General features: G+C 40.6%; 1 protein-coding gene across 2 annotated transcripts; it reads left to right on the top strand.

Moving 5' to 3' along the window:
* The first annotated feature begins 7,468 nt into the window (after nt 1-7,468).
* LOC117704606 (uncharacterized) lies at nt 7,469-24,158 on the top strand. 2 transcript variants are annotated; one of them, XM_034496816.2, is made up of 4 exons: nt 7,469-7,612; nt 19,396-19,522; nt 19,715-19,775; nt 20,848-24,158. In XM_034496816.2, the coding sequence occupies exons 1-4, from the start codon at nt 7,610-7,612 to the stop codon at nt 21,788-21,790; spliced, it is 1,134 nt and encodes a 377-aa protein (XP_034352707.1). In that variant the 5' UTR covers nt 7,469-7,609; the 3' UTR covers nt 21,791-24,158. The 2 variants fall into 2 exon arrangements, with proteins under 2 accessions (XP_034352707.1, XP_076786051.1); XM_076929936.1 differs by lacking the exon at nt 7,469-7,612 and adding an exon at nt 7,655-7,731.
* Nucleotides 24,159-24,399: the final 241 nt, after the last annotated feature.

Raw genomic sequence — 24,399 nt, 5'->3', positions numbered from 1 at the left:
AGCATGGGCTTTCTGAAAACTAAAAGTGATCTTCCTGCTTCTGTGTTCTATTTGCTGGGATTGAAGAAATGTACTACTATGACCAGCTTGAACAATAAGTTTCTCTCTCTCTCTCTCTCTCTCTCTCTCTCTCTCTCTCTCTCTCTCTCTCTCTCTCTCTCTCTGTCTCTCTCTTACTCTCTCTCCCCTCTCTCTCTCTCTCACACACACTAAGTTTCTCTCTCTTGAACAATAAGTCTCTCTGTCTCTCCAAGACACACACACACACACACACACACACACACACACACACACAAATAATTCAGTTGTTATTTTATTTATATGAGGATTTTGACTGTGTCTTAGTTAGGATTTTACTGCTGTTAACAGACATCATGACCAAGGCAACTCTTATAAGGACAACATTTAATTGGAGCTGCTTACAGGTTCAGAAGTTCAGTCCATTATCATCAAGGCTGGAGCATGGCAGTGTCCTGGCAGGCATGGTGCAGGAGGAACTGAAAATCTACATCTTAATCTGAAGGCAGCTAGAAGACTGGCTCCTATGTGGTTAGGAGGAGGTTCTCAGTGTCTACCTCCTCAGAGATATACTTCCTCCCATGAGGCCATATTGACTACAAGAAGATTATACCTCCTTTTTTTTTTTTTTGGTTTTTCAAGACAGGGTTTCTCTGTGTAGTCCTGGCTGTCCTGGAACTCACTCTGTAGACCAGGCTGGCCTCGGACTCAGAAATCCGCCTGCCTCTGCCTCCCAAGTGCTGGGATTAAAGGCGTGCGCCACCACCGCCCGGCAAGATTATACCTCCTGATAGTACCATTCCCTGGGCCAAGCATATTCAAACAACCCCATTCTAAGTAGCCCCCATAAGCTTGTTCAAACACAGGAGTATGGGGGGCATACCTAGCGATAGCATAGTAAACAAATATATTTAGTCCATCATCCAAAGTTATTTTGGTCTATAACAGTCTCAACAATGTTAAATGTCCAAATGTCAAAGTCTCTTCTGAGATTTAATCAATGACTTAACTGTGATCCCCAGAGTACAATAGGAAACCAACTGGACAAACTCTTTAAACTCTGCATCCCCATGTCTGATGGCAAAGCAGTCCTTAGTCTTCAGAAGTCCAACTCCTTTTTCATCTTTGTTGACTGGAACAAACTTCTTTCTCCTGGGATGGTCCCACTCCCTGTTAGCAACTTTCCTCAGCAGATAGCCCACAGCTCTGGCATCTCAAACACCTTGAAGTCACCTAGGCAACTTCAATGTTATAGCTTCTTTCTCCAGTGTCTGGGATCCACAAGTGATCTTCTGGGCTTCTCTAAAAGGTTTGAGTCACATATTCAGGTCTGCCCTCTGTAGTACTCTAGTCTCTGGTTGACTCTACTCCACTGCTACTGTTGTTCTTGGTGAATATTCTATGGTAGTGGTATGTATCTCCAATACATTGGGGTCTTCTGATGCAACTAGGTCTCATCAACAGCCTCTCATAGGCTCTTTTCATGGTAACAAACCTTAACTTCTTTGTGTGACCCCCTTCAGTCCTGGTCTGTCCACTGTAGCTGAGGCTGAACCTTCACTAATAGCCAGGGTAATTCTAACACATTATTACCAAGTCTAGCTGCAGCAGGATGTAAAACCTTGGTTATCTCTGGAACACAGCTTCTTTGTGGTTTTGTAAGATTTCAGGTCTTGGTCCAAAGATAAAATTAAAATCCCACTGCCCTAAGACACATTCAGGAAGGACCACATTCCTTAGTCAGAGGACACTTGCTGGATTATCAGGCAGAGGAGGAAGGGAGAGGCTGATTAACATTCCTCAGACCATATGGAAGGGGACCCACCTGCGGGTGGAGAAGGCCCAGAGCACGGAGACACATTCCAGGATGGGAGGTGGTCAGGAAGCCAGACCCTTAATGTAATAAACCTGGGCAAACGGAAGAAAGTAAAGTGCGAATCTGGAATCTGAGTCACCCAGGGACTGGACCTGAGAAGGTCAGCCTTTGTGATTGCCCTCCTGTACTCTGTATAATAACTACTCCCAGATTTTTTTTTTTTTTTGGGGGGGGGGCTCGCTTGCCAGAGTGTGAGAGAGTCCTGGTGCACCAAAATTATTAAACCTCATGTTGTTGCAGCGAATCCTCTGTCTGTGTGTGATTCTGGGGGAATGCGTCCCCTGGTTTGGATCTTAGAATCCAACATTCCAACACTTTCAGAAAATATTTCACAGATTATGTATCAGTGATTTGGGGCTCTTCTTAATCACCACTAAATTCTTAGCTCAGGCTAACCAGTAGTCTCTTCTATTTTTTATTCTAAAGCCAGAGCCACATGGCAAAAGCTGCTTCTGTTGCTTGCTTAAGCTGGATCATGGCTCCTATGTCCTATTACATTATCACCAGTTTTCTGTTTTCCAACTCCTTCACTGCCTAGGTTTGGCTGTCCTGGAATTTGCTCCGTAGATTGACCTGGAAATCTGAGTTCTGCTTGGCTCTATCTACTGGATGCTGGGATAAAAAGACTTGTACCACCACACCTGGACTTATGCTTTACTTTATTTGAAACTTACTATGCACCAGGCTGGCCTTACACTCAGAGATCTGCTTGTCTCTGTCTCCTGGAACCACCACGCTTGGACCCAAGCTTAACTGGTTGGGATCTTGCCCCAAAGTTACCACTCCCTTAATCTGTTTATCTCCTTAATCATAGGTTTTTTAGCTCCAATTCATTTCCTCATGCCTTATTTATTTATTTATTTATTTATTTTTTTTTTTGGTTTTTGTCGAGAGAGGGTTTCTCTGTGTAGTCCTGGCTATCCTGGAACTTACTCTGTAGGCCAGGCTGGCCTTGAACTCAGAAATCCGCCTGCCTCTTTAATCCCAAGTGCTAGGATTAAAGGTGTGCGCCACCACTTCCCAGCTCATGCCTCATTCTTGAATCATACATTTTATATTTTTGCTTCTCAGCTTGCTCCTTTTCATCAAAAGAGTCTTCATAATACTAGAGCAGAGAACACAGTCTTTGCTGGGCTTTTTTGAGAATTCCTTTGTCATTCAATTAAGATGAATCTCTTTACTTTTAGCCTCAGGTAGACTTTCCAGACAAGGGCAAAACCCAGCCATGTTCTTCACCAAAATACCACAGAAACAGTCTCTAGTCCACATAAGGATGTTCTCCACTGAAACTTCTAGGGCCAGGTCTGCACAGTTAAAATCACTCTCAACAACAAAGTCTTCCTCCATATTGCTACTAGTCTATCCCAGTAAGCACAACTTGAAGCATTCCGCCGCTTTCAGCTATGCTGTGTCCCTCCAGCACACTCCCACCCAGCTACTTTATTATCTGTGCTTATCAGAGGAGGCAAGCAATATCTCTGAATTCTTTTTTCAGTGTTAAAAGAAAAAAACTGTACTCGCTGCCTCCTAAGTATCAAAGGGCTGGGCTCTTGGGCTCCTGATTCATAGAATAATCAAAAGGGATCCTGGAATAAATGACCAAATTCATATGTAACTAAAAAAAAAAACAAAAAAAAAACCTGGGCTTTTGGTCTGCACGAGATGAGCTAACAGAAAATGATAGCAGTACTTTAAAAAAAAAAAAAAAAATCTGTAACAAGAGCTGAGCTATCTGGAGATCTCTGGAGAGCCAACACGGCTCTAAGTATTTTTTTCTAACGGGATTTCTGAGATCAGAAACCTCAAGAATTACTCAGGGAGGTGACATAGCTCTATTAAAATGTTTTCTAGCAGCTATCCAGAGAAGGCAGTCAGAGAAGAAAGCACAGCTCTTTTAGAATGTTTTTGTTGTTTTGTTATTTGCTTTCTGATTTGTTTGTTTGTTTTTTGAGACAAGGTTTCTCTGTGTAGCCCTGGCTGTCCTAGAACTCACTCTGTAGACCAGGCTGGCCTTGAACTCAGAAATTCACTTGCCTCTGCCTTCCAAGTGCTGAGATTAAAGGTGTGTGCCACCACTGCCCGGCTTGCTTTGTGATTTTGATAACCCAAAATTATTTTTAAAAATTTTCTATCAGTATTTTTGACTTGGTTAGTAGATCCAAGCTTTTTTTAATTTTTCTTCTTTATTGAATATTTTATTTACATTTCAGATGTTATCCCCTTTCCCCATTTTCCCCCACCCTGAAACCCCATATCTTATCCCTCCTCCTCCTGCTTCAATGAGGATGTGCCCCCACCCACCCACCGCCTCGACCTTGAATTCCCCCACACTGAGGCATCCAGGCTTCATGGGACTAAGGACCTCCAAGTTTTTTTTACAGCAGTTTTTCTGACTTTGATTATAAAACCCATGAACTATCTAGAGAGTTTTTTATAACTTTTACTAGCAGAGAGAGCTGTCTTGACCAGAAAGCTACCTTTCTCAACCAGAGAGTTTTTAGAATAGCAAGTAAAATCTTTGTACAGCAGAGCAGAACACAAACTCATCTGGAAAGCTATCTCAGCAGAACATTGGCTACCAAGCTCTCAAGCTTGGACTCAGGATTTGACTTCAAGTTGCTTTGATTCCCTGATGCTTTCAAACACCCCTTCTCTTAGGAACTCAGATCTATTCCAGGTTGGTCCTTGGCAGTTGTCCTCTGTCCTTTCTGTATGTGAGAATTGTGGCATTGCTACATTTATTGGTTAGATCATGGATAATGATTACCAGGTAGCACTGGCCACTGAGCAATCTTCTTTCACAGCGTCATTTACTTGATTTTCAGCTCAGACCTTGTAGTACAAGATGAACTTCCCACAGACATTTCTGTCCATCATTTTTATAATTTACATATGTGTTGGGAGCCAACTCCAGCAGAAAGCAGCTATCATCTTTGCCATTGTGGCCATCCATTTTCATATTTCAAGGCCATATATTTTCAGGTTGATACTTTTCCACCTTGAGTAGAGACTTATTTTTCTAGCATGATATTTTTGCAAGCAGTCCACAGCTGAGCACACTCTGGTAAACATCTTGTTTTTCTCAGACATATCCTGGACTTATGGTTTAGTGCCCACAGCTGCAAGGCACTCGTGGTTAAGTGTCTCCAGCTGCACTCCCCTGCGTGTGCTTGCATACTCATAATTGCTTTTCAATAAACGAGATTTGATCAGACAACTGTCTCGTCTCTGTTCTTTGAGTCTCTTGACCCTCCATCCTTACTCTCTCCCTTGCAGACCCCGTTGACTGACCCAAGGGCCAGGTCACATGTTTCTGCATGACTTTGAGCTAAGAATGCCCTTAAAAATCTCTGCTTTTATCTTGTGACCTAAGTTTATCTAAGTTCATAAGAAGATTTAACTTAGCATGCTTAGGAGTAGGCAAACCTCTATGTGAACGCATCCACATTCCCTAAGTAAAGTCCCAACGCTTCCTTTTTTAGAAGAAAACCATTTCTTTGGAAATGGCTCCCATGCTCTCCTTGTCTGCCACAAGAAAAAAAAAATTCGTACCTCTCCTGTCTAGATAGTTGTACTGGCTATTCTTAGCAGTCAAGATAAATATATCTGGAATTATCTAAAATCCAAATAGTTGACTATTGTGGGGGATTTTTTTTTTCTTTTTTCTTTTTTTTGGTTTTTCGAGACAGGGTTTCTCTGTTAGCCTTGGCTGTCCTGGAACTCACTCTGTAGACCAGGCTGGCCTCGAACTCAGAAATCCGCCTGCCTCTGCCTCCCAAGTGCTGGGATTAAAGGTGTGTGCCACCACTGTCTGGCTGTGGGGGATTTTTCTTAATCATAGCTTTTGAAATTCAAGAACCCTTATATAATCTGGATCTTTGAGTTGATAAGATCCACCTTTAATCTAGGCCACAGCTTACATATTAAGGACGCTGAAGATGATAAATACCTCTTTCTCTTTGTCTGCTTGCCCTACCTCTGGCTAGCAAGTTCATTGTTTTAAACTGGCATTAGGGCTCATTTCTTCGCAATTCTGATATAAACTGAAGGCCAGCTGAGGCATGCGGCCACATGGACTAAAGCACAAGTGGATTCTTCAGCTTTCCACTGGTAGACAGGCAGTGTTGCGCTAGTAGAACCACAGAGCTCTTGAGTCATTCTAATAAATCCATCTCCGGCATCATAGAGAGATTGAGTCTATGAGTTCTGTTTATCTAGAGAAACTTTACTAATACAGCTGTGGGTATTGTTGCTGTTGTTTGTTTTACCAATGCACTGAGGAAGATGTGCTGGCTAACAAGAGCGCTCCACGGCGTTTGTCATGTGGTTCATACTCTGAGGGTTGACTCCTAAGTATTAGGTGAACAGAACCTTGAAGAAGACACAAAACAAAAATCTTGTTTCCTAATATCCCTCTTAAATTGTTAATATTCTGGGCACCTTTCCAATTGTGGGACAGACTGGTAACTCCACTGTAAATTGAGAAATGCCCTATGCAAGTGCCACACCAACCCCCATAGAATCTGTGGGACAAGTTCCACAGACTGAGGAACAAGTTCCACAACTTCAAAAGAAGGAGGCCTCCTGTAACCAGTTGTGGAACTCTTGCCTGGAACAAAACATTGAGCCGTAGTTCTCACGGCAATTTATTTGTTTACCTTCTATTCTTTTTCTTATTTACGAGATGTTCTTGATAGCCTAGATTTTAAGCAAGGAATTGTATAAGAAACCATCCCTTGAGATGGGGTCACTAGCCATGAACTTATCTCTGGGAAAGCCAGTGCTTTAAAAAAAAAATAGCTTCAATGTACTCCTTGAAGCTGCACAAAAGATTAGGAGCTAGATGTTAAATAATAACTGACCATAAAATTTTATTAACTTGCTCTTGGAAATATGCCATTATCCTTGGATATATATATATATATATATATATATATATATATATACTGTGCCAAATAACAATGTTATTATCTGTCCTATCCGGGATTGCTCCACTAAATACATCTTCTAAGATTTGTAATACTTGTTTCATTATGCATAAAAATCTATGCTTGAGAGCTGAAAAATGCACTCAGATTCAAACTGCCTCTGGGTTTGTTTCTGTTGGTCACTGGAGAATCCTTACCCACCTAGCCTTTGAGGACCCTGGTCCCAGGGACCCCATATCTGACTGGGGTGGTACACAACATGCAACGGAGGGACCTTGATAGCAGAAGGAAGAAGGGGAAACACCTACTGAGTGCTGTGATTGGAGCTCAGGTCAGATCCAAAATTGCAACAAGGTAGCACAGGGTAGCTGTGCTTACGGTGTCTGGGCTTGGGAGAAGCAGGTAGCTATATATCCAGAGGCTGGAGTTGTGGATCCTCCCCTGACCTGGGTGGGAAAACAGACACAATCTGTACTGAAATGCAAAGCTCTTCAGATCTGCAAAATGATTGGATTCTGACTGGCAGCCTGTGCCTGAAACACGTCCACTGTGTCTCTTCAGCGCACTCTAACCCTAAGGGTGGTGCTTAAGAGTCACTAGCCAATCAGCACACTTAAATGGTCCTGCCGATCAGAGGAGAAGGCGGGCTGTTCCGGGAGTCTTCCGGGAGTCTTCCTATAAGTTCCTGTCTGAGCCACAGCAATAGAGTGTTTCTGCTTGGCTTCCCTTTTTTCCCTCGGGTGCTGTGTGCTGTGAGGAGAGCTCAGGAAAGCTCAGAAGCCCGGATATGGTAAGCGCAGGGCCATCTCCCACAAAGGGGAGGGGCAGGCGGCCGAGCCGAGGGAGCTGGTGTGGTGGGTCGTCCCTGGGCCTCCGTGGTAAAAAGCGGCCTGACAGAAGCAGCCTCTGGTGAGGTTCCCTGTGGTCCTGTTCTCTCCCTGGACCCGGAGGTGGGCTCTGAATAACTTCCCTAGGGTGGCTGCATCTGCATTTGGGGAAGGGCTTCTGTGTAGAAACATCCTGGGCAAGAAGCCCAACTCGGAGAGCCCTAGTTTCTCTAGTGGCTTTAGTAAGTTCTGGCCTTAGCGTTTAGCCATTTGTTATGTAGGTGTAACGTCCCCTTGGAGTTAATTTTGTGGAAACTGTAAAAGGCATCTCGTGTGCTGGGTAGCACTCCAGTATTAAGCTGTGATTTAGAAGAGTAAAATTGATGATGTGAAGGATTTACCAAAACTTACCAGTGACACCAAGTAGAATGTAGCTGAGGGAAAACTGCCTCTAAAACACCCCACAGATACACAGTATGCTATCCAGGCCTCTTAGAGAATAGGATGCTAGTATACATGTGTTTGTTTACCAGGATTGTCTAGACATTTGTCTACAAACCGTAACAAAGGAGACAACTCTGCTTTACAATCATGAACTTAACAGGCTTCTAACAAGCTGCTCAAGGGAGTGATATAGGGTCACGACCAACATTAAAATTCCTCTTTTCTTCTTGAGAAAAGCATAGTTTTGCCACACGGGCAAGACTGCACCTGGTGACAAGTCTTTGGAAAGGAAAAACACTGTTGTGTTGAGGACTGGCCTGGTGAAGCAAGGCTCTCTATGAGGCCTTCATGTATGGAGAATAGCACAGCTCCTTCTCAAACCCCAGAGCCAGGAACAGCCTGTGGCTTAGGCCTTAAGAGTCTCCCCTAAGGCCCTGATGTACTGAGAATAAAATAGAGCTCCTGTTTAGGAGCAAGGAAGGTCTTGGGAGAGCTGGTAGTGGTCTGGGGCCAGCATGTATTAATTTATGCATGTTGTGGTGGCTGTTTCTGGTTGTCAGCTTGACTACATCTGGAAGCAACTACAATCCAGAAAAGGAGGGTAAACCTGTGATCTAGATCTTGAGACTGGAAGACAACAGGCTTCTGACCCAGATCTTGACATGGGATGACACAAGCTTTTGATCCAGATCTTCAGGCAGAGTGGCCATGAAAAACTTATTCCCAGATAAGATATTACACACCTTTAATCCCAGGAGACAAGCAAGCAGATCAAGAGTTCAAGGCCAGCCTGGGACAAAGGAAGCTCCACTTCCAGGCTTGGTGGTATACACCTATAATCTAGGTCACATGTTCTGCTTGAAGCCTACATAAGGACCAGAGGAAAAAAAGCAGGCCTTCTTCTTCACTTCCTTGCACTTGCTTGCCAGCACATCTGTTGGAACCTACTTCTTGAGGATTCCAGCTTAGACAGAAGACAAGCTGGAATACCTACTTTTGTGGGACTGAGCAACTCCTAGATTTTTAGACTTCACATTGAAAATTGCCTATTATTTGGTTAGTTGGGAGTGCAGACTGTAGGTCATTTTATAATTTGCTGTACTATAGAGACATTCTATAAATTCTGTGACTCTAGAGAACCCTCATTAATACTCATGTGAAAAAAAAAAGACCAGATTCGTGGGTGTAGAAAATGGGTATGTTAGCTGGAAGGAGTCAGTATGGAAATTCTGTTTTAGTGGTGTGTTTGTGTGTATGCGCGTGCAAAATCCTTGTTGACACAGTTAAGTCAGCTCAGAAATTTGAAACACATGTTGTTGGCAGTGGTCAGGTTAGAGTTCTCAGCAGTTAACAGATGGCTTAGTGGTTAAGAGCACAGACTGCTCTTTCTGAGGTCCTGAGTTCAACTCCCAGCAACCACATGGTGGCTCACAGCCATCTGTAATGGAGTCTGGTCCCCTCTTCTGGTGTGTCTGGGGTCACGGACTAGCCCAGAGCTCTGAGGGTTCCAGGTTAGTTGATACGGTTGTTCTTACTATGGGGTTGCAATTCCCTCAACTTCAGTTCTTCCCCTAACTCTTCCATTGTGGTCCCTGACCTCAGTCAAATGGTTGGCTGTAAGTATCTGCATCTGTCTTAGTCAATTGCTGGTAAAGCCTCTCAGAAGACAGCCATACTAGACCCCTGTGTGCAAGCACAACATGGCATCAGTAATTGTTTCAGACTTTGGTGCCAGCCTATGGGATGGATCCCAAGTTGGGCCAGTCACTGAATGGCCTTTCCTTCAGCCTCTGCTCCATTTTTGTCCCTGTATTTTTTTTTTTTTTAGACAGGAACAATTCTGGGTCAAAATTTTTGAAGGTAGGTGGATGGCCCTATCCATCCACTGGGGGGCCCTGTCTACCTACTACTGGAGGTGGTCTCTTCAGGTTTCATTTCCCCACTGTTGAGAATTTGGGCTAAAGTCATCCCCTTTGAGTCCTGGGAGCCTCTCATACCCCAAGTCACTGAGATTTTCAGCTATTAAAAACAAGGACATCCTGAATGTTGCAGGCAAATGCATGGAAGTCAAAAATCATCCTGAGTGAATTAATACAGACCCAGAATCCTTAGAATTAGAATCCTTGCTAATAAGTGGATATTAGTAAAAAAAATTATGGAATGCCCATAATACAATGCACAGACAATATGAAGTTTAAGAAGAAGGAAAGCCCAAGTGAGGATATTTAAATTCTACTTAAATTCTACAGGAGTTAGAGGGAGAGAGGGAGGGAACTGGGTGGGAGAGGAGTGGAAGAGGGGAAAAGGGGGAGCATGATCAGATTTGGGAGAAGCCCAGAGATCTAGGAGAATGAATGGAAGTAAGGAGCTTCAGGGGACAATGGGCAGGGAGAACCTCTAGACTGTGCTTTCCTTCTCTATTTTAACGTCATGAACAGTTTTCTTCAAGTGTTTGCCTGTTCTTCTTGCTTCTTTTTGGAATTTCTTGGTCTTTCTGTTGTTTGATTGTATTTGCCTACATTTACCCATTTCCTCTTTAAAGACAGACTGTATCACTTTCATACAGTTGCTTTTAAGGCCCTTTTCTTCTGCTTTCAGTTGTTTTTTGTTTTGAAAATTTACCCATTTTATTGATGCATTGCAATTGTTCTACTTTTTACCATATTATGTAGAAAATGAAAATGCAATCTACTTTGTAAGACCAAAGACAACAAGGAATCCAAAGATAAACTATGTTTTACATAATGGACCCCTTTCCCATAGTTAGTATTAAACTTTAAATAGCTATTTATTTTGTTAAAATGATTATTTTACATACTTCCTAAGTACACCTGCATTACAAACAGATCAGTAATTCTCAGAACTGTTTCTAGAAGCTTGTTGTAAAAGGAAGCACACAACCAGAAAAGGGAGAAAGAAAAAAGTTTAAAGCACACACAGTAACTAGCATATCAAATACACTTAATAAAGTAGGAATTCCATTGCAATATTAAGGATTCAAAGCAGAAATACTAACATTAATATAATATACTTTTACATATAGTGAGAGTATTTTTCAAGCTGAATTGAAACCACATATTATATAACGTTTAGCAACAAATAACCATGGAAATATGGAGACATGCTATACCATCCATCAGTTAAAAAAAAAGTCAAAATACAAAACAGGCTGAGTCATTCCTGTGACCAAGAGGCCATTTTATTTCCTATCCTAAAACTTGACTAGTAGATTTCTGCATAATAATGCAGAATAAAACATACATTACTGTGCTGACCTGACTAAGCCTCTCTAGTGGAGGATGATGGATGAGCAACCACAAAAGCAAGCTCTGAATGGCCAGAATTGTGTTAAATGGGGTTTTTACTCCTGGGGTTGGTAGTTCAGCTGGACATGACAAGGGTAATCATCTCTTAGTTGCAACTGGGAACTCTGGAGTGACTAAGTGTCCTGGTGTGCCTATGCAACCCTTGTTGTAATATGTAGGACTTGATTGTGACTATAGTACTGTAGTTCTTGTTTAAAGGGCTGGGTTATATTTATAGGTCTGTCTTTGTGTCTAATCAGTTGTGCCTTGTATGTTGTATGATTTTTTTATTGAGTATAATCTAATAATTGATATTCACCAATTTTTTTTTGAAAATTTATTATGAGTTTCTTGAGTTTTTGTTTGGGGACTTTCTGTGGAAAAACAGTTATAGTTTTCTCTTCTTGATCCTAATGACCTGCCTCTCCTCATTTATTACCAAATCTATGTTTTTCTGTTTTTGTAGTCATCAATGTTTGTGCTTTTATTACTTACGTGATTGGTGTGGTTAACACGTTAGTTTAGAGTTATTAAAACATTTCATATATTATTTTTAAATCTGTTCTAATTAGCTTCAGTTCTCAACATTTTAAAGCTATAGTCCAACGAGGGAGGCTCAGTTGATGGTGTGCCTCCATCATAATGGCTGTTTGCTGTGTCGTTGAGAAATTGTGTTGATTGATGATTGATATGGAAAGGCACTTCCATTGTAGGTGGCAATATCCCCAAGCAAGTGGGCCTGGGCTGGATAAGAGAGCTTACTGAGCATGGGACAGTGACCAGGCATGAGGGCAAGTGATGAAACAGTGTTGGTCCATGCCTTTATTTTCTAGCTTCAGTTTCTGTCTTAAGCCCTCAAAATGATGGACTGTGATCTGATAGAAGCATCCAGAGAAATTGTTCATTACCTGAATAGCAAGTTAGAATGAAAAGTGGTACATACAAAGGGATATTGATGCTTGACAAAACCTAGGAATATTTTCCTTTAGAATTATATAGAAAATATAAGATTTGAGATGGCCAAAGGCATAGAAAGCTGTACACGTACCTTCATCTGATGTCCTGTAGGAGGTAGGAAGATTAGAGTATTAAGCGTAATACAGAGGAAGTTGATGTCATAGAAATTCAGTGGGAAATAGATGCTATGAAAATTTTAGCTAGAAATCATGTGTTGTATTTTGGCCACAAATGTTTCTTACTGTGCCCATGCCCTGAGGAACTGAGGAAGGTAGAACTGCAGGATAATTGTCTGATTTCTTAGTTGTAATATTGAATCTGTTGGGTATTTATTTCCTTGACTCATTCAGGGTGATAGTGGGAAAAAGAGCAACAAGTGGTGTAGATAGAAATGCAAAGTCTGTGGTTTGGAGAGAAAAACAGGCTAGGTAGTTTCAGATGCAGTCAGTGCTGAAACAGAGGCAGGAATTTTCAAGAACATTATCACCATTAAAGGAAAGGCAGTGTCCATCCCATTTTAGAAGCCAAACTTCACAGGCTCAACCTTATTGTGCTGGCTCTGGAAACAAGATGCAAAATTATGGTCATGGATTCTTCCTTTCTGGTTTCAGTTCAGCACTATTCTACCCTTCTGTGTTTGGCAGAATCAGAGCCCCGGTGAAGATACTGTGACAGTTCATTGCATGGTCTATGGATGATGCCTAGTTGCATTTTGAGACCACAAGATGTTGAGATACCTAAGCTATGAGAATCTGAATGGAAGTACAGAAACTGAGATGTATGAGAAGTTGCAGGGATAGAGCCATGTAAGCACTTTGAATCTGAAACCCTTGTGGCTGAGTCAGAGCCTCAGGATTTAGTGTTTACTTTTTTTTGGTTTTTTGCCTTAGTCTAATGTATACATTCTTCTGTATTGGAATGGAAAGGGTGTGTGTGTGTGTGTGTCTGCCATTTTATGTTCAAAAAGTATAATTTGTTTTCTGATTTTCCAAGATGTGGCAGTCATGAGATTGCTTTGAGTGTCAAAGGAGTCTTTGAACGTGTGAACACTCTAGGGGAATATAAGGATCATTGAATTTAGACTAAATATATGAGAGGATGACCATGAACCTATAGTGACCAGAGTCACAATGGACACTCAGCCTGTGTTCTGTACTTTATGACTACTGTGTGATGGTTAAAACTTATCAGTCAGCTTTTTTCTTCTGCTTTCATATCCTTATCATTATAGACCTTATCCATAAGTCACATAAGATACAGTAGAAGCTGTTGTTATACAGTGCTAAGGTATTTTGCTAGCCTGACATTTTTATATTTTTAGGTTTTTTTTTTCTTTTTTATTAGATATTTTATTTACACTTCAGATGCCATCCCCTTTCCCCATTCCCCCCCCCGTAGAAAACCCCTATCCCATGCCCCCTTTTCCTTTTTGCATTTATACATTTTTTTAAATGTTAATCATAAGCATTATAAGTTTGGAATTGTTCAATCAGAGGTGTAACCCACTGACCCACCTAGATATAACAACTATCTTTGACTGGTGGAGATACATGAATATCTGCCTCCCTGTCTCCCTCCTCTTTCTCTCTTTCATCGCCTAGCTTCTCCTCTCCTTCTTCTTCTCCTCTTCTTACTCCTTTTCTTCCTCTCAGTACTCCTCCTACCTTAGCTCCTCCTACACATCACCCTTCCTGTTAAAATGAAACTTTTCTCTCAAAATACAATTACAGCATAATTATGCCTATTTGTACCAGTGAGGTACAAGATAGTCCTAATACCCCGTCCATCCTTTTGTTGACTAACCAGCACCTCTGTCATCTATCCTAACTAAAACATTTAGTTCTGAACCTGGCTTTAGGATGAATGTCAGCTGACAACCATCCACTCAAATCTTTTTTCTTACGGTAAATAGCTATAAGTTTTCAACCCCGTCAGAAATCCAGAATGACTGAGTTAACTATAATTGTGGGAAGCACAAAGCATAGCTTCTAAAACTTAGCCAATTTATAGAGACCTCTGAACACCTGAAAAGCCCCTATACTACCGAACGTTGGAGCATCAAATCTTCAGCCTTCTGGCCCGGAATCATCTGACAGACCTTGGTGATGCAGGATTATTAAGGACTGATTACTCTGTCTAGGCAGATAAAATCAGTCGACTATTCTGCATGTGTGTCCTTTTCTGGACAGTAATTTGTCTGTAGATGGAGAGAGGCAATTCTTGCCTAGTGGCTGTTACCACACAACTGGAGTAACTCCAAGGATGCTCAATTTCTTCTTAGAATCCACGACAGGAAGCTGTCAGGAGCAGACAGGTCTCTAATCAATATGAACATTAATATATAAATATTTGTAGCGTCAGTTCTATGGACTTCTGATGTTTTGAAAACCAACTATCCATGTAAGGTAACCTGGACTGTTGTCTGTTCACTCCTCTCAGCTATTTCTAAATAAAATATGGGAAACACCCTAACAATAAACTCAAAAATATGAATTTTCTATAGTCCCTTAACTCATAGGTTAACCATCCCAAATCAGTTAAAAAGGTTAAAAAAGAGCTGGGTCTAGGCATTGTATTCCTAAATGTGTTATACAGGCACAATGCCCATGAGCGTATCAATATTCGTCTCATTTTTATATTAATAAAAGGCTTGTACCAATGAAAACCTTAAATTTGAGATCAAAGTAAATTTTGTACCATTTAAGAAATTATAACTTCATCTTGATAATAATTATACAGATTTCTACCAATAGGTTATGGCTATGCAATAAGTCCTAGCTAATTCCCCCTGTTCCAACAAAACCACTACTTGTCCCTAGAAAGACAGACCATTATTAACCACATTAGTCCCCAAGCTCAGGGAATAGGGGCACTGACTCTTCTTTAACTTCTTCAAGCTGATTAAAGGCGTTGAGATTTTAGAAGAGGGGTGGGGGGAAGAGTAAGTTGATAAGCCTCTGATGCTGTGTCTTCACTGAATCCAGATGGAATTCCAGGACATCAGAGGTTTGGGCAGGTCTGCTCAGTATGCTTGATGAGTAGATACACCAAGGCTGTGTATTCTGCAATATACAATTCTCAGAACAAGTTTTAGTATCAAGAAAAAAAAAATTCCCACCCCAGGGGGCTGACTTTTTTTTTTTTAAAGATGTTGGTTCTGAAGACTTTTTTTCCCTGCTTGTTAAAATTGGTTGTAGTATTTACGTTTCAGATTTTATCCCCTTAGCCTACTTCCTCCTACCACCCAGAAACCTCCTATCCCATCCCCCTCCTCATGCTTCTATGAGACAGTGACCACACCTACCCCCCCTCACTATCCCCTCTCCACCCTCACATTCCCCCCCCCCACTGTGTGTTCATTTTTTTTTTTTTTTATGGGACCAAGAAACTCCTCTCCCACCTATGTCTGACAAGGCCATCCTCCCCTACATATACCTCTGGAGTCTTGGGTCCCTCCCTATGTGTTCCCAGGCTGGTGGTTTAGACCCTGGGGGGCTCTGGTTGTTTGGTATTGTTGCTTTCCACCTGGGGTCAATAACCCTTTCTACTCCTTCAGTCCTCTCACTAAGTTCTCCATTGGGAAACCCCTGATCATATCAGTGGTTAATTGTGAACATTGTCCTCTGAGTGTGTTAGTCTTTGGCTGACCTCTAAGGAGACAGCTATATCATGTTCCTCACATTATGCACTTCCAGCCATCCACAACAGTGTTTAGATTAGGTGGCTGTACGTGGGGTGAATACCCAGGTGGAATGGTCTCCTGATGGCCCCTCCTTCAGTTTCTGTTCCATGTTTTGTTTCCCTATTTGCTCCCTTGAGCATTTTTGTTTCTTGTTCTAAGTAGAACTGAGGCATCCCCTTTTGGTCTTCCTTCTTCATGAGCTTCATGTGGTCTGTGGGTTGAGTCTTCGCTAATCCAAGCTTTTGGGCTAGCATCCGTGGAGATATGTTTGTGTAACTATCTTCTTTTGGGGTTTTTGGATGATTACTTTCTTGCTTTTTCTAGGTTGTAGTTTCCCTACTTGTGTTGGAGTTTTCCACCAATTATTCTTTGAAGTGCTGGATTTGTGTTGAGATACTGTGTAAATTTGGATTTGTCATGGAATATTTTGGTTTCTCCATCAATAATGATTGACAGTTTTGCTGGGTATAGTAGTCTGGGCTGGCATTTGTGTTCTCTTAGGGTCTGTATGATACTGGTCCAGGATCTTCTGGCTTTTATGGTCTCTGGTGAGAAGTCTGGTGTAATTCTTATAGGTCTGCCTTTATATGTTACTTTGCCTTTTTCCCTTACTGCTTTTAGTATTTTTTCTTTGTTTTGTACATTTGATGTTTTGACTATTATATGGCGGGAAGTATTTCTTTTCTGGTCTAAACTATTTGGAGTTCTGTAAGCTCCTTGTATATTTATGGACATCTCTTTCTTTAGGTTAGGGAAGTTTTCCTCTATAATTTTGTTGAGGATATTTACTGGTCCTTTTAGTTGGGAGTCTTCCCGCTCATCTATACCTATTATCCTTAGGTTTGGCCTTCTCATTGTGTCTTGGATTTCCTGTATATTTTGGGTTAGTAGCTTTTTGTATTTTGCATTTTCTTTGACAGTTGTGTCAATGTTTTCCATGGTATCTTCTGCACATGAGATTCTCTCTTTCATCTCTTGTATTCTGTTGGTGATACTTGTGTCTATGACTTCTGATCTTTGTTTTAGGTTTTCTATCTCCAGGGTATTGTCCGTTTGTGATTTCTTTATTGTTTCTACTTTCATTTTTAGATCCTGCATGGTTCTGTTTAATTCCCTTTCCCATTTGGTTGCATTTTCTTGCAATTCCTTAAGGGATTTTTGTGTTTCCTCTTTAAGGGTTTCTATCTGTCTACCAGTGCTCTCCTTAAGTTCTTTGAGAGTGTTATTTATGTCTTTCTTAAAGCCCTCTATCATCATCATGAGAAGTGATTTTAATTCTGATTCCTGCTTTTCTGGTGTGATGGGGTGTTCAGGGCTTGCTCTGATGGGGGAGCTGGGTTCTGATGATGCCATGTAACTTTGGTTTCTGTTGCTTACGTTCTTGCTCTTGCCTTTTGCCATCTGGTTAACTCTAGTGCTGCCTGTACTTTCTGTCTCTGACTGAAGCCTGTCTTTCTAGTTATCTAGCTTGTGTCTGATCTCCTAGGGGTCCAGATGTCTCTGTGATCTTTTCCAGCTGCACTGATTACAGTGGTACCTCTAGGATGCCTCAGGATATGGTGCCTCCAAGGTAGTAGTCCAGCTAGGTGTCTGCTGTTCTGGGTGCAGTGTCTCCTCTAGAATATCTCAGGATATGTTGTCTGAAGCTCTGAGTTCATTTGTTCCTCTGTGGCTCTGGATTGAGTGGACCTTCCAGTATGTCTCAGGTGGAATCCGGGGTCCACACAACAGCAGACCTGGCAGAGGTGTGATTCAGGCCTCAGATCTGAGAACTAGTTTCTAAGACACTGTCCAAGTTCGAGCGCCTGGGATCCCTGCTTCCTCTGGGTTCTTGGAGGTTGGGGACAGAGCTGCCACCCAAGATCTGCTCAGTGCTCTGGCCCAGACCGGAAGGAACCAGTGTTCCAGGCCGGAAGTGACTTCCTGGGTCCTTTTGGTTCCCAGTTACTCCCTGTTTAGGGTGGGCCCTGCTGTCTGCTTACCTAAGATACTGCCTGAGTTCAAGCGCCTGGGATCCCTGCTTCCTCTGGGTTCTTGGAGGTTGGGGACAGAGCCGCCACCCAAGATCTGCTCAGTGCTCTGGCCCAGACCAGAAGGCTATTTTTAGGTTTTTTATTTTGAAGCTCAAGTATCCCTGTATGGTCCTGGCTGTTCTGAAAGTAGGTTTGCAGACCAGGCAGCACTTGAATTTAGTGAAGTGTCTCCAGAGTGCTATGATTAGATGTGGGGCAAAATGTCTGGCTTGTTTTGTTTTTAGATTATTAAGCTGATGGGCTTGGAAGTAGGTTATGTATGTGCAAGCACACGCTGGTGTACTGAACTTCATCCACACTTGAATTTTGAAACTTGGCAGAGAGTTATTATATTTCTCATGATATCATGTATTCATGACATTAATACTACTAGATGTTCTGGGATTGTAGCTAGTTGGCATTATTACTACCTGTGGGGTATGTTATGAAGTTTTTGAATGACTATGAGGATTTTCCCTGTATGTATGACTATGTATAGTATGAGTGCCTGATGCTCACTGTAGGCAGAAGATAGATGACCGCAGAACTCCTGAACTTGGTACGATGGATAGTTGTGATCCATCCTCCATGTAAATATTGGCAATTTACTCCAATACAGGCAATACACCTGGTGATCCACCTCAACTGCCCTGTTTCTAATTCATGATCAAGATTTATAGTGCTACTGTTTTTTTCTGTTCATGTATAAATATGAATTCCCTTTTATTAAGATCTTATTAATTTTACTGTTGAAACTGGGTCACCTGAGGTTTTTGAAAAATGAATAAAGAACTGCAGTAAATGTATAATTCTTTGTAGGAACTTTAGTGAAGACCTCTGAGTTCTTTCTATCTTATGGTTTGATTGATTTTTGCATGGGAGTTAGTGTCCTAATACGTACCTGTTCCTCTCCCTGGACTCATATTTTAGACCATGCTGACATCCACCTCAATAACATATACCTGTGTCTGCCTCCTCACCAGTGGGATTAAAGACACGATTGAATAGCTAGAATGTTCATCATTTTTAAGTTAGTAATTATTAATACAATTTATCTGATGTGTGTCCTCAGTACTATTGAACTGTTTGCTTGTGTGCCTTTATGTCTATTAATTATCATTTTGCTTGCAAGGCTTTATCCTATTCAAGAGGTGCAGAAATGACAGAGGTGAACTTCATTCATTATTCAGTGTCCTTCTAAAATGCCTTTATTACATTAGAGCATTTGTGTCCGGAATTAGGTGCAGGAATTACCAGAATTATATGGCTGTATTCTCACTGAAGTATACATTTACAGTGTTCTCAGTAATATGTTTCCTTCTGTACACATGTACTGGATATTTTAGGGTAGAGTGACCTATGATGATGTGCATGTGAACTTCAATCAGGAAGAGTGGGCTTTGCTGGATCCTTCTCAGAAGAGCCTCTACAAAGATGTGATGCTGGAGACCTATAGGAATCTTGCTGCTATAGGTAATACAGTGAATTTCCTTTCACTTTTTAAAATGTAGTGACAAATGTTTCTTTGTTATTGTTATTCTTGTAATTTCAGTTGAGAATGAGGTGAATAAGTCAAGTATGGTTGTAAAGTTCACTGAAGTTAGTAACTTATATTTTGCCTAATTTCCAATAGTGTAACACATAGTCTTTGGTACTATATTCTAGGCTACGTTTGGGAAGACCATAATCTTGAAGAACATTTTCAAAGTTCTAGAAGACATGGAAGGTAATTTTCATGTACAAACTGTTAAAATATGCCTTGGAAGAAATTTTATTATGTCCTCCAGGTTTTAAAAAAGGCAACAAAGTAAAAAAAGCACTGCTTTACGTTATGGGTGATTACTCAATTCTCACAAAACCATGTGTGTCAATGTTAGGTATCTCATGTGTGCCTGCACAGCATTCCTCTAAGTACAAGGACAAGGAAACAATGCCTTAACAGAGCTCACCATTTGAATCACAGCCCAGTAGTTATGCTGTAGGACTGTTCAATCTACTACCACTTAGACGTTGCAAGGTATACACACTGAGTAGGTGATAAGTGTATTTCCAAAACCTTCTAATAAGGAAATAGTCCATACTAAAGCTGGTATTTATCACTGCTAAGTTTAGTGAGATGAGTAGTTTAGAAAGCCAAGAATGCTGTTGTGGAAAAACCTTAATCCCTGTACCACATCTATATGAGGAAAGAAAGCCAAACTGTGAATGCAAAGTGGAACTCGTTTACTTGTTATTCTCCTTTTAATAGGGATGTCATAAGTCACAATAGGTGTAAGCCATGTGAAAATAGGAATATTGAAAGAAGCAAAAAACCTCTTTGTCTTCCAGCACATTTCAAAGATATGTTGAACTCCCCAGTTTGCATAGACTTTCTAAATATGCTACAAGTTTACTAATAGTTTTCCAACCTTACTGGGGATATCTACAAAATCACACTGTGGAAAATTGAATACGAGGGAAGTTTTCTGTTAGCCATGGTTCACTTTGCAAATGTAGAATTACATGATAGCAAGGTTTACGAATGCAATCAGTGCAGTAAAGCTCCGAGTTCTTCCTGTTCTCTTCAAATAATGTGAACAACCTCTTATAGAAAAGAGGATGTTGTAAACGTGATCCATGTCATCAGTGTTCTTCCCATCCCATGTATCTTCAAAGATGCACAAGAATCCACAATGAAGGAGAACTCCATGGATGTAAACAAAGTGATAGTACACTAAGATCAGGTTGTTCTTTACAATTAGACCAAATTGGAAAACATGTTTACACAGATGTTTCACATGTGCCAATTATCTTTGCAGGCATGAAAAAAGTCATACTGAAGAAAACCCCTATGAAGGTATCCAACATTGTGAAGCCTTTGCACATCACAGTAGTCTCAAAATACATAAAACAACACTTGCTGGAGAGAAAACCTTTGTGTGTAACCAATGCGGTAAAGACTTTGTGTCTCACATTTCTCTTCAGAGGCATAAAAGAGTTCATAAAGGAGAGAAACCTTATGAATGCAATCAATATGGTCAAGCTTCTGCGTGTCAAAGTGGACTCCAAATGCATAAACGAATACATACAGGAGAGGAAAGTCATGAGTGCAATCAAAGTGGTAAAGCCCTTGGATGTCAAAGCGGACTACAATATCATAAAAGAACACATACAGGAGAGAAACTTTATGAATGTAATCAATGTGGTAAAGGCTTTGCATATCACAGTTCTCTTCAAAAACACTACAGAACACATACCGGAGAGAAACCCTTTGAATGTGACCAATGTGGTAAAGCCTTTGCAGGAAGTAGTCATCTCCTAAGACATAAAAGAGTACATACTGGTGAGAAACCCTATGAGTGTGACCATTGTGGTAAAGACTTTGCACGGCACAGTTCTCTTCAGAGGCATAAAAGAATTCATACAGGAGAGAAACCTTATGAATGTAATCAATGTGGTAAAAGCTTTGCATGTCAAAGTGGTCTCCGAATACATAAACGAACACATACTGGAGAGAAACCCTATGAATGCAATCAATGTGATAAAGCCTTTGCATGTCAAAGTGGTCTCCTGTATCATAAAAGAACACATACTGGAGAGAAACCCTATGAATGTAAGGAATGCGGTAAGGCCTTCATACATCACAGTCATTTTCAAATACATAAAAGAACACATACTGGAGAGAAACCCTTTGAATGTGACCAATGTGGTAAAGCCTTTGCACGAAACAGTCATCTCCTAACACATAAGAGTACACACTGAAGAGAAACCCTATGTATGAAAGCAATGTGGTAAAGACTGCACAGTAGTCTCCAAGTGCACAAAAGAACACTTAACTGGAGAGAACCTCTATTAATGTAACCAATGTGGCAAAGCCATGTCAAACTGGTCTCTTGTATCATAGAAGAACACATACAGGAGACAAGCCCTGTGAATGTAATCAATGTGCTAAAGCCTTTCCAAATCACTGTAGTCTCCAAATATGTTAAAGAACACATACTGAAGAGAGACCCTTTGAATGTAACCAATGTGGTCACACCTTTCCATGGAATAGCCATGTCCTAAGACATAAAAGAATACAAATTGGTGAGAAACTGAATGTAATCCATGTTGGAAAGCATGCCAGTGGTATTCAAAGGCATAAAAGAAACCATACTGCAGGGAACCCCTGTGAGTGTATTTTAAGACTGAATTCTTTGCACATTTCTGTAGTCTTCATCATCATGGAAGAAATAAATGAGTTTAAATTATTTCTGGAAATAATTTAAATTTATTATTTAAATTATTTAAATAATTTAAATAATAAATTGGAAAGTATAAATGAGTTTAAGATGGTGAAGTCTTTTCAAATTCACAAGTTGTTATTATGAAAGTATTCGTACTGTAGTCTATGAGTGTAAGCAATGTGGTAAAGCCTTTGTGTTATGAGGTCCTCTGAGATCCAACACAACTCAAACTCAGGTAATGCAAGTGACTAGAATTTATTGTAATGAAGCTGCTGCTGCTGGATCAGGGCCAGAGAACATACTTGAAAGCTGAACTGTGACAGTCCCCACACCAACCTACCCACACTGAGCCAGTATGTCAAGGAGCTTTTAAGTTTGAAAACCAGAAACATCTGCACCAAGATACAGCTACATTTTATGACGAACCAGGATTGAGGGATGGGTGCTTTCCTCATGTATTTTTCTGTGCCAGCTGATATAGAATGTGAGTGTTACAGTCTAACCAATCAAATCCATTTGTTCTTTCGTGGTTAGGAACCTCTATTTTATTTTGAGGAACAAAAGATGAATAGCAGACATTATTTGGGACAGTCATTATGTTTTCAGGAACAAAAGGTGCATAATAGAAGCTGGTCCACTATTGGGAAGTCCCCAGATACCTTAGGGCCTGGGAATTTGAACTTAGTTTCACCTTATGATTAAATAGAAACCGATAACACAAAGGCAGTTCTTAGGACATGTTTCTTTTGCTTGTTCCCAACATTTGCATATCACAGTCGTTTTTGAATACTTAAGAAAAAATTTACACTGGAGAGGAAACCCTACAAATGTCATCAATACAGTTATATGCAGTTACTAAAAAAACACATAGTGGATTGGAATCTTATTAATATGCAGTTGGTAAATCATTTGCATGTAGCAGTAGTCTGAAAAAATGATGAGAAAAAGCGATCCTGTAAAGGAACCCATAATTGTAGTCAGTGTGGTAACATTTTGTACTTTATGGTATCTTCATGCAAGAGTTAAACGTTTTAGTATATAATCCATCTTTAAAGACTTTCATAGTAGTCTTCGAGGACCTAGAAATTCATACTGAAGTGAATCTGTGACTCTGAAGGATTTGGTAATGTCTATAGCTGAGACACATTCAGTTACACAAGGTTATTTTTCTGGAGAAAAAAAAATATGACAAGTCTCAACAGTCTATTCAAGCATTATGATGTCGCACTTTATTTTGTTTGCACTTGGCAAATTCAATAATCTCTGTTTGTTTTGTTTTGACTCGTAATAAATTACTCCAGATGTAGAGCTTTATGGGTGTGTATTAGTGCCTTTTCTGTCATTGTGATAAAACACAATTTATAAAGGAACTCATGAAAGATTTTAATTTGGTTTATGGTTTCAGAGGGTTATTGGATAACCACGAAAGTGGCAACACAAGTGTCAAAAATTCCCTTCAAATGTTGTGGTGTGTTATCCACTCAGTAGTCAATGCTATATTTTAAACCCTTGGTTCTCATGTGTCAAACCTCCTGAGTACAAGTTAAAGCATAGATAATATACCCCAATGTGTCCTATTTTGTCAACAAATTTTAACAATGCTAATGTTAAAATGCTTAATAGAGAGAATATAACAAACATAACATACTTCCTGTGTGTCCAAAACAGCATTGTCATGTGTCTGGTAGAGATGCAATGAGATAGGATATTCAGCAATCAACAGTATATCACAGGATAGCTTGATTGCTATGGATATGTACATATCATTTGATGTTCTATGCTTCTTCATGTTCCCATTACTTATCATTTGGCACATCATCTTGAAGTATGCCACCAAAGGGGATCATCTAGAGATGTTAATGTAACAGCACTGAGATTTATTTTCAATAAAAAAATTTATTGGATATTTTCTTTGTTTACATTTCAAATGTTTTCCCCTTTCCAAGTCTCCCCTTCGGAAACCCCCTACCTCATCCATCCTACCCCTGCCTCTATGAGGGTGCTCCCCCACCCACTCTTGCCTCCCTGACCTGGCATTTCCCTACACTGTGGCATTGAACACCCTCAGGCCCAAGGGCATTTCTTCCCACTAATGCCAACATGGCCCTCTTCTGCCACGTATGCAGCTGGAGCCATAGGTCCCTT

Source organism: Arvicanthis niloticus, chromosome 2 (assembly GCF_011762505.2).
Source record: "Arvicanthis niloticus isolate mArvNil1 chromosome 2, mArvNil1.pat.X, whole genome shotgun sequence".
Taxonomy (NCBI): domain Eukaryota; kingdom Metazoa; phylum Chordata; class Mammalia; order Rodentia; family Muridae; genus Arvicanthis; species Arvicanthis niloticus.
This window is presented reverse-complemented; position numbering and strand designations above follow the sequence as displayed.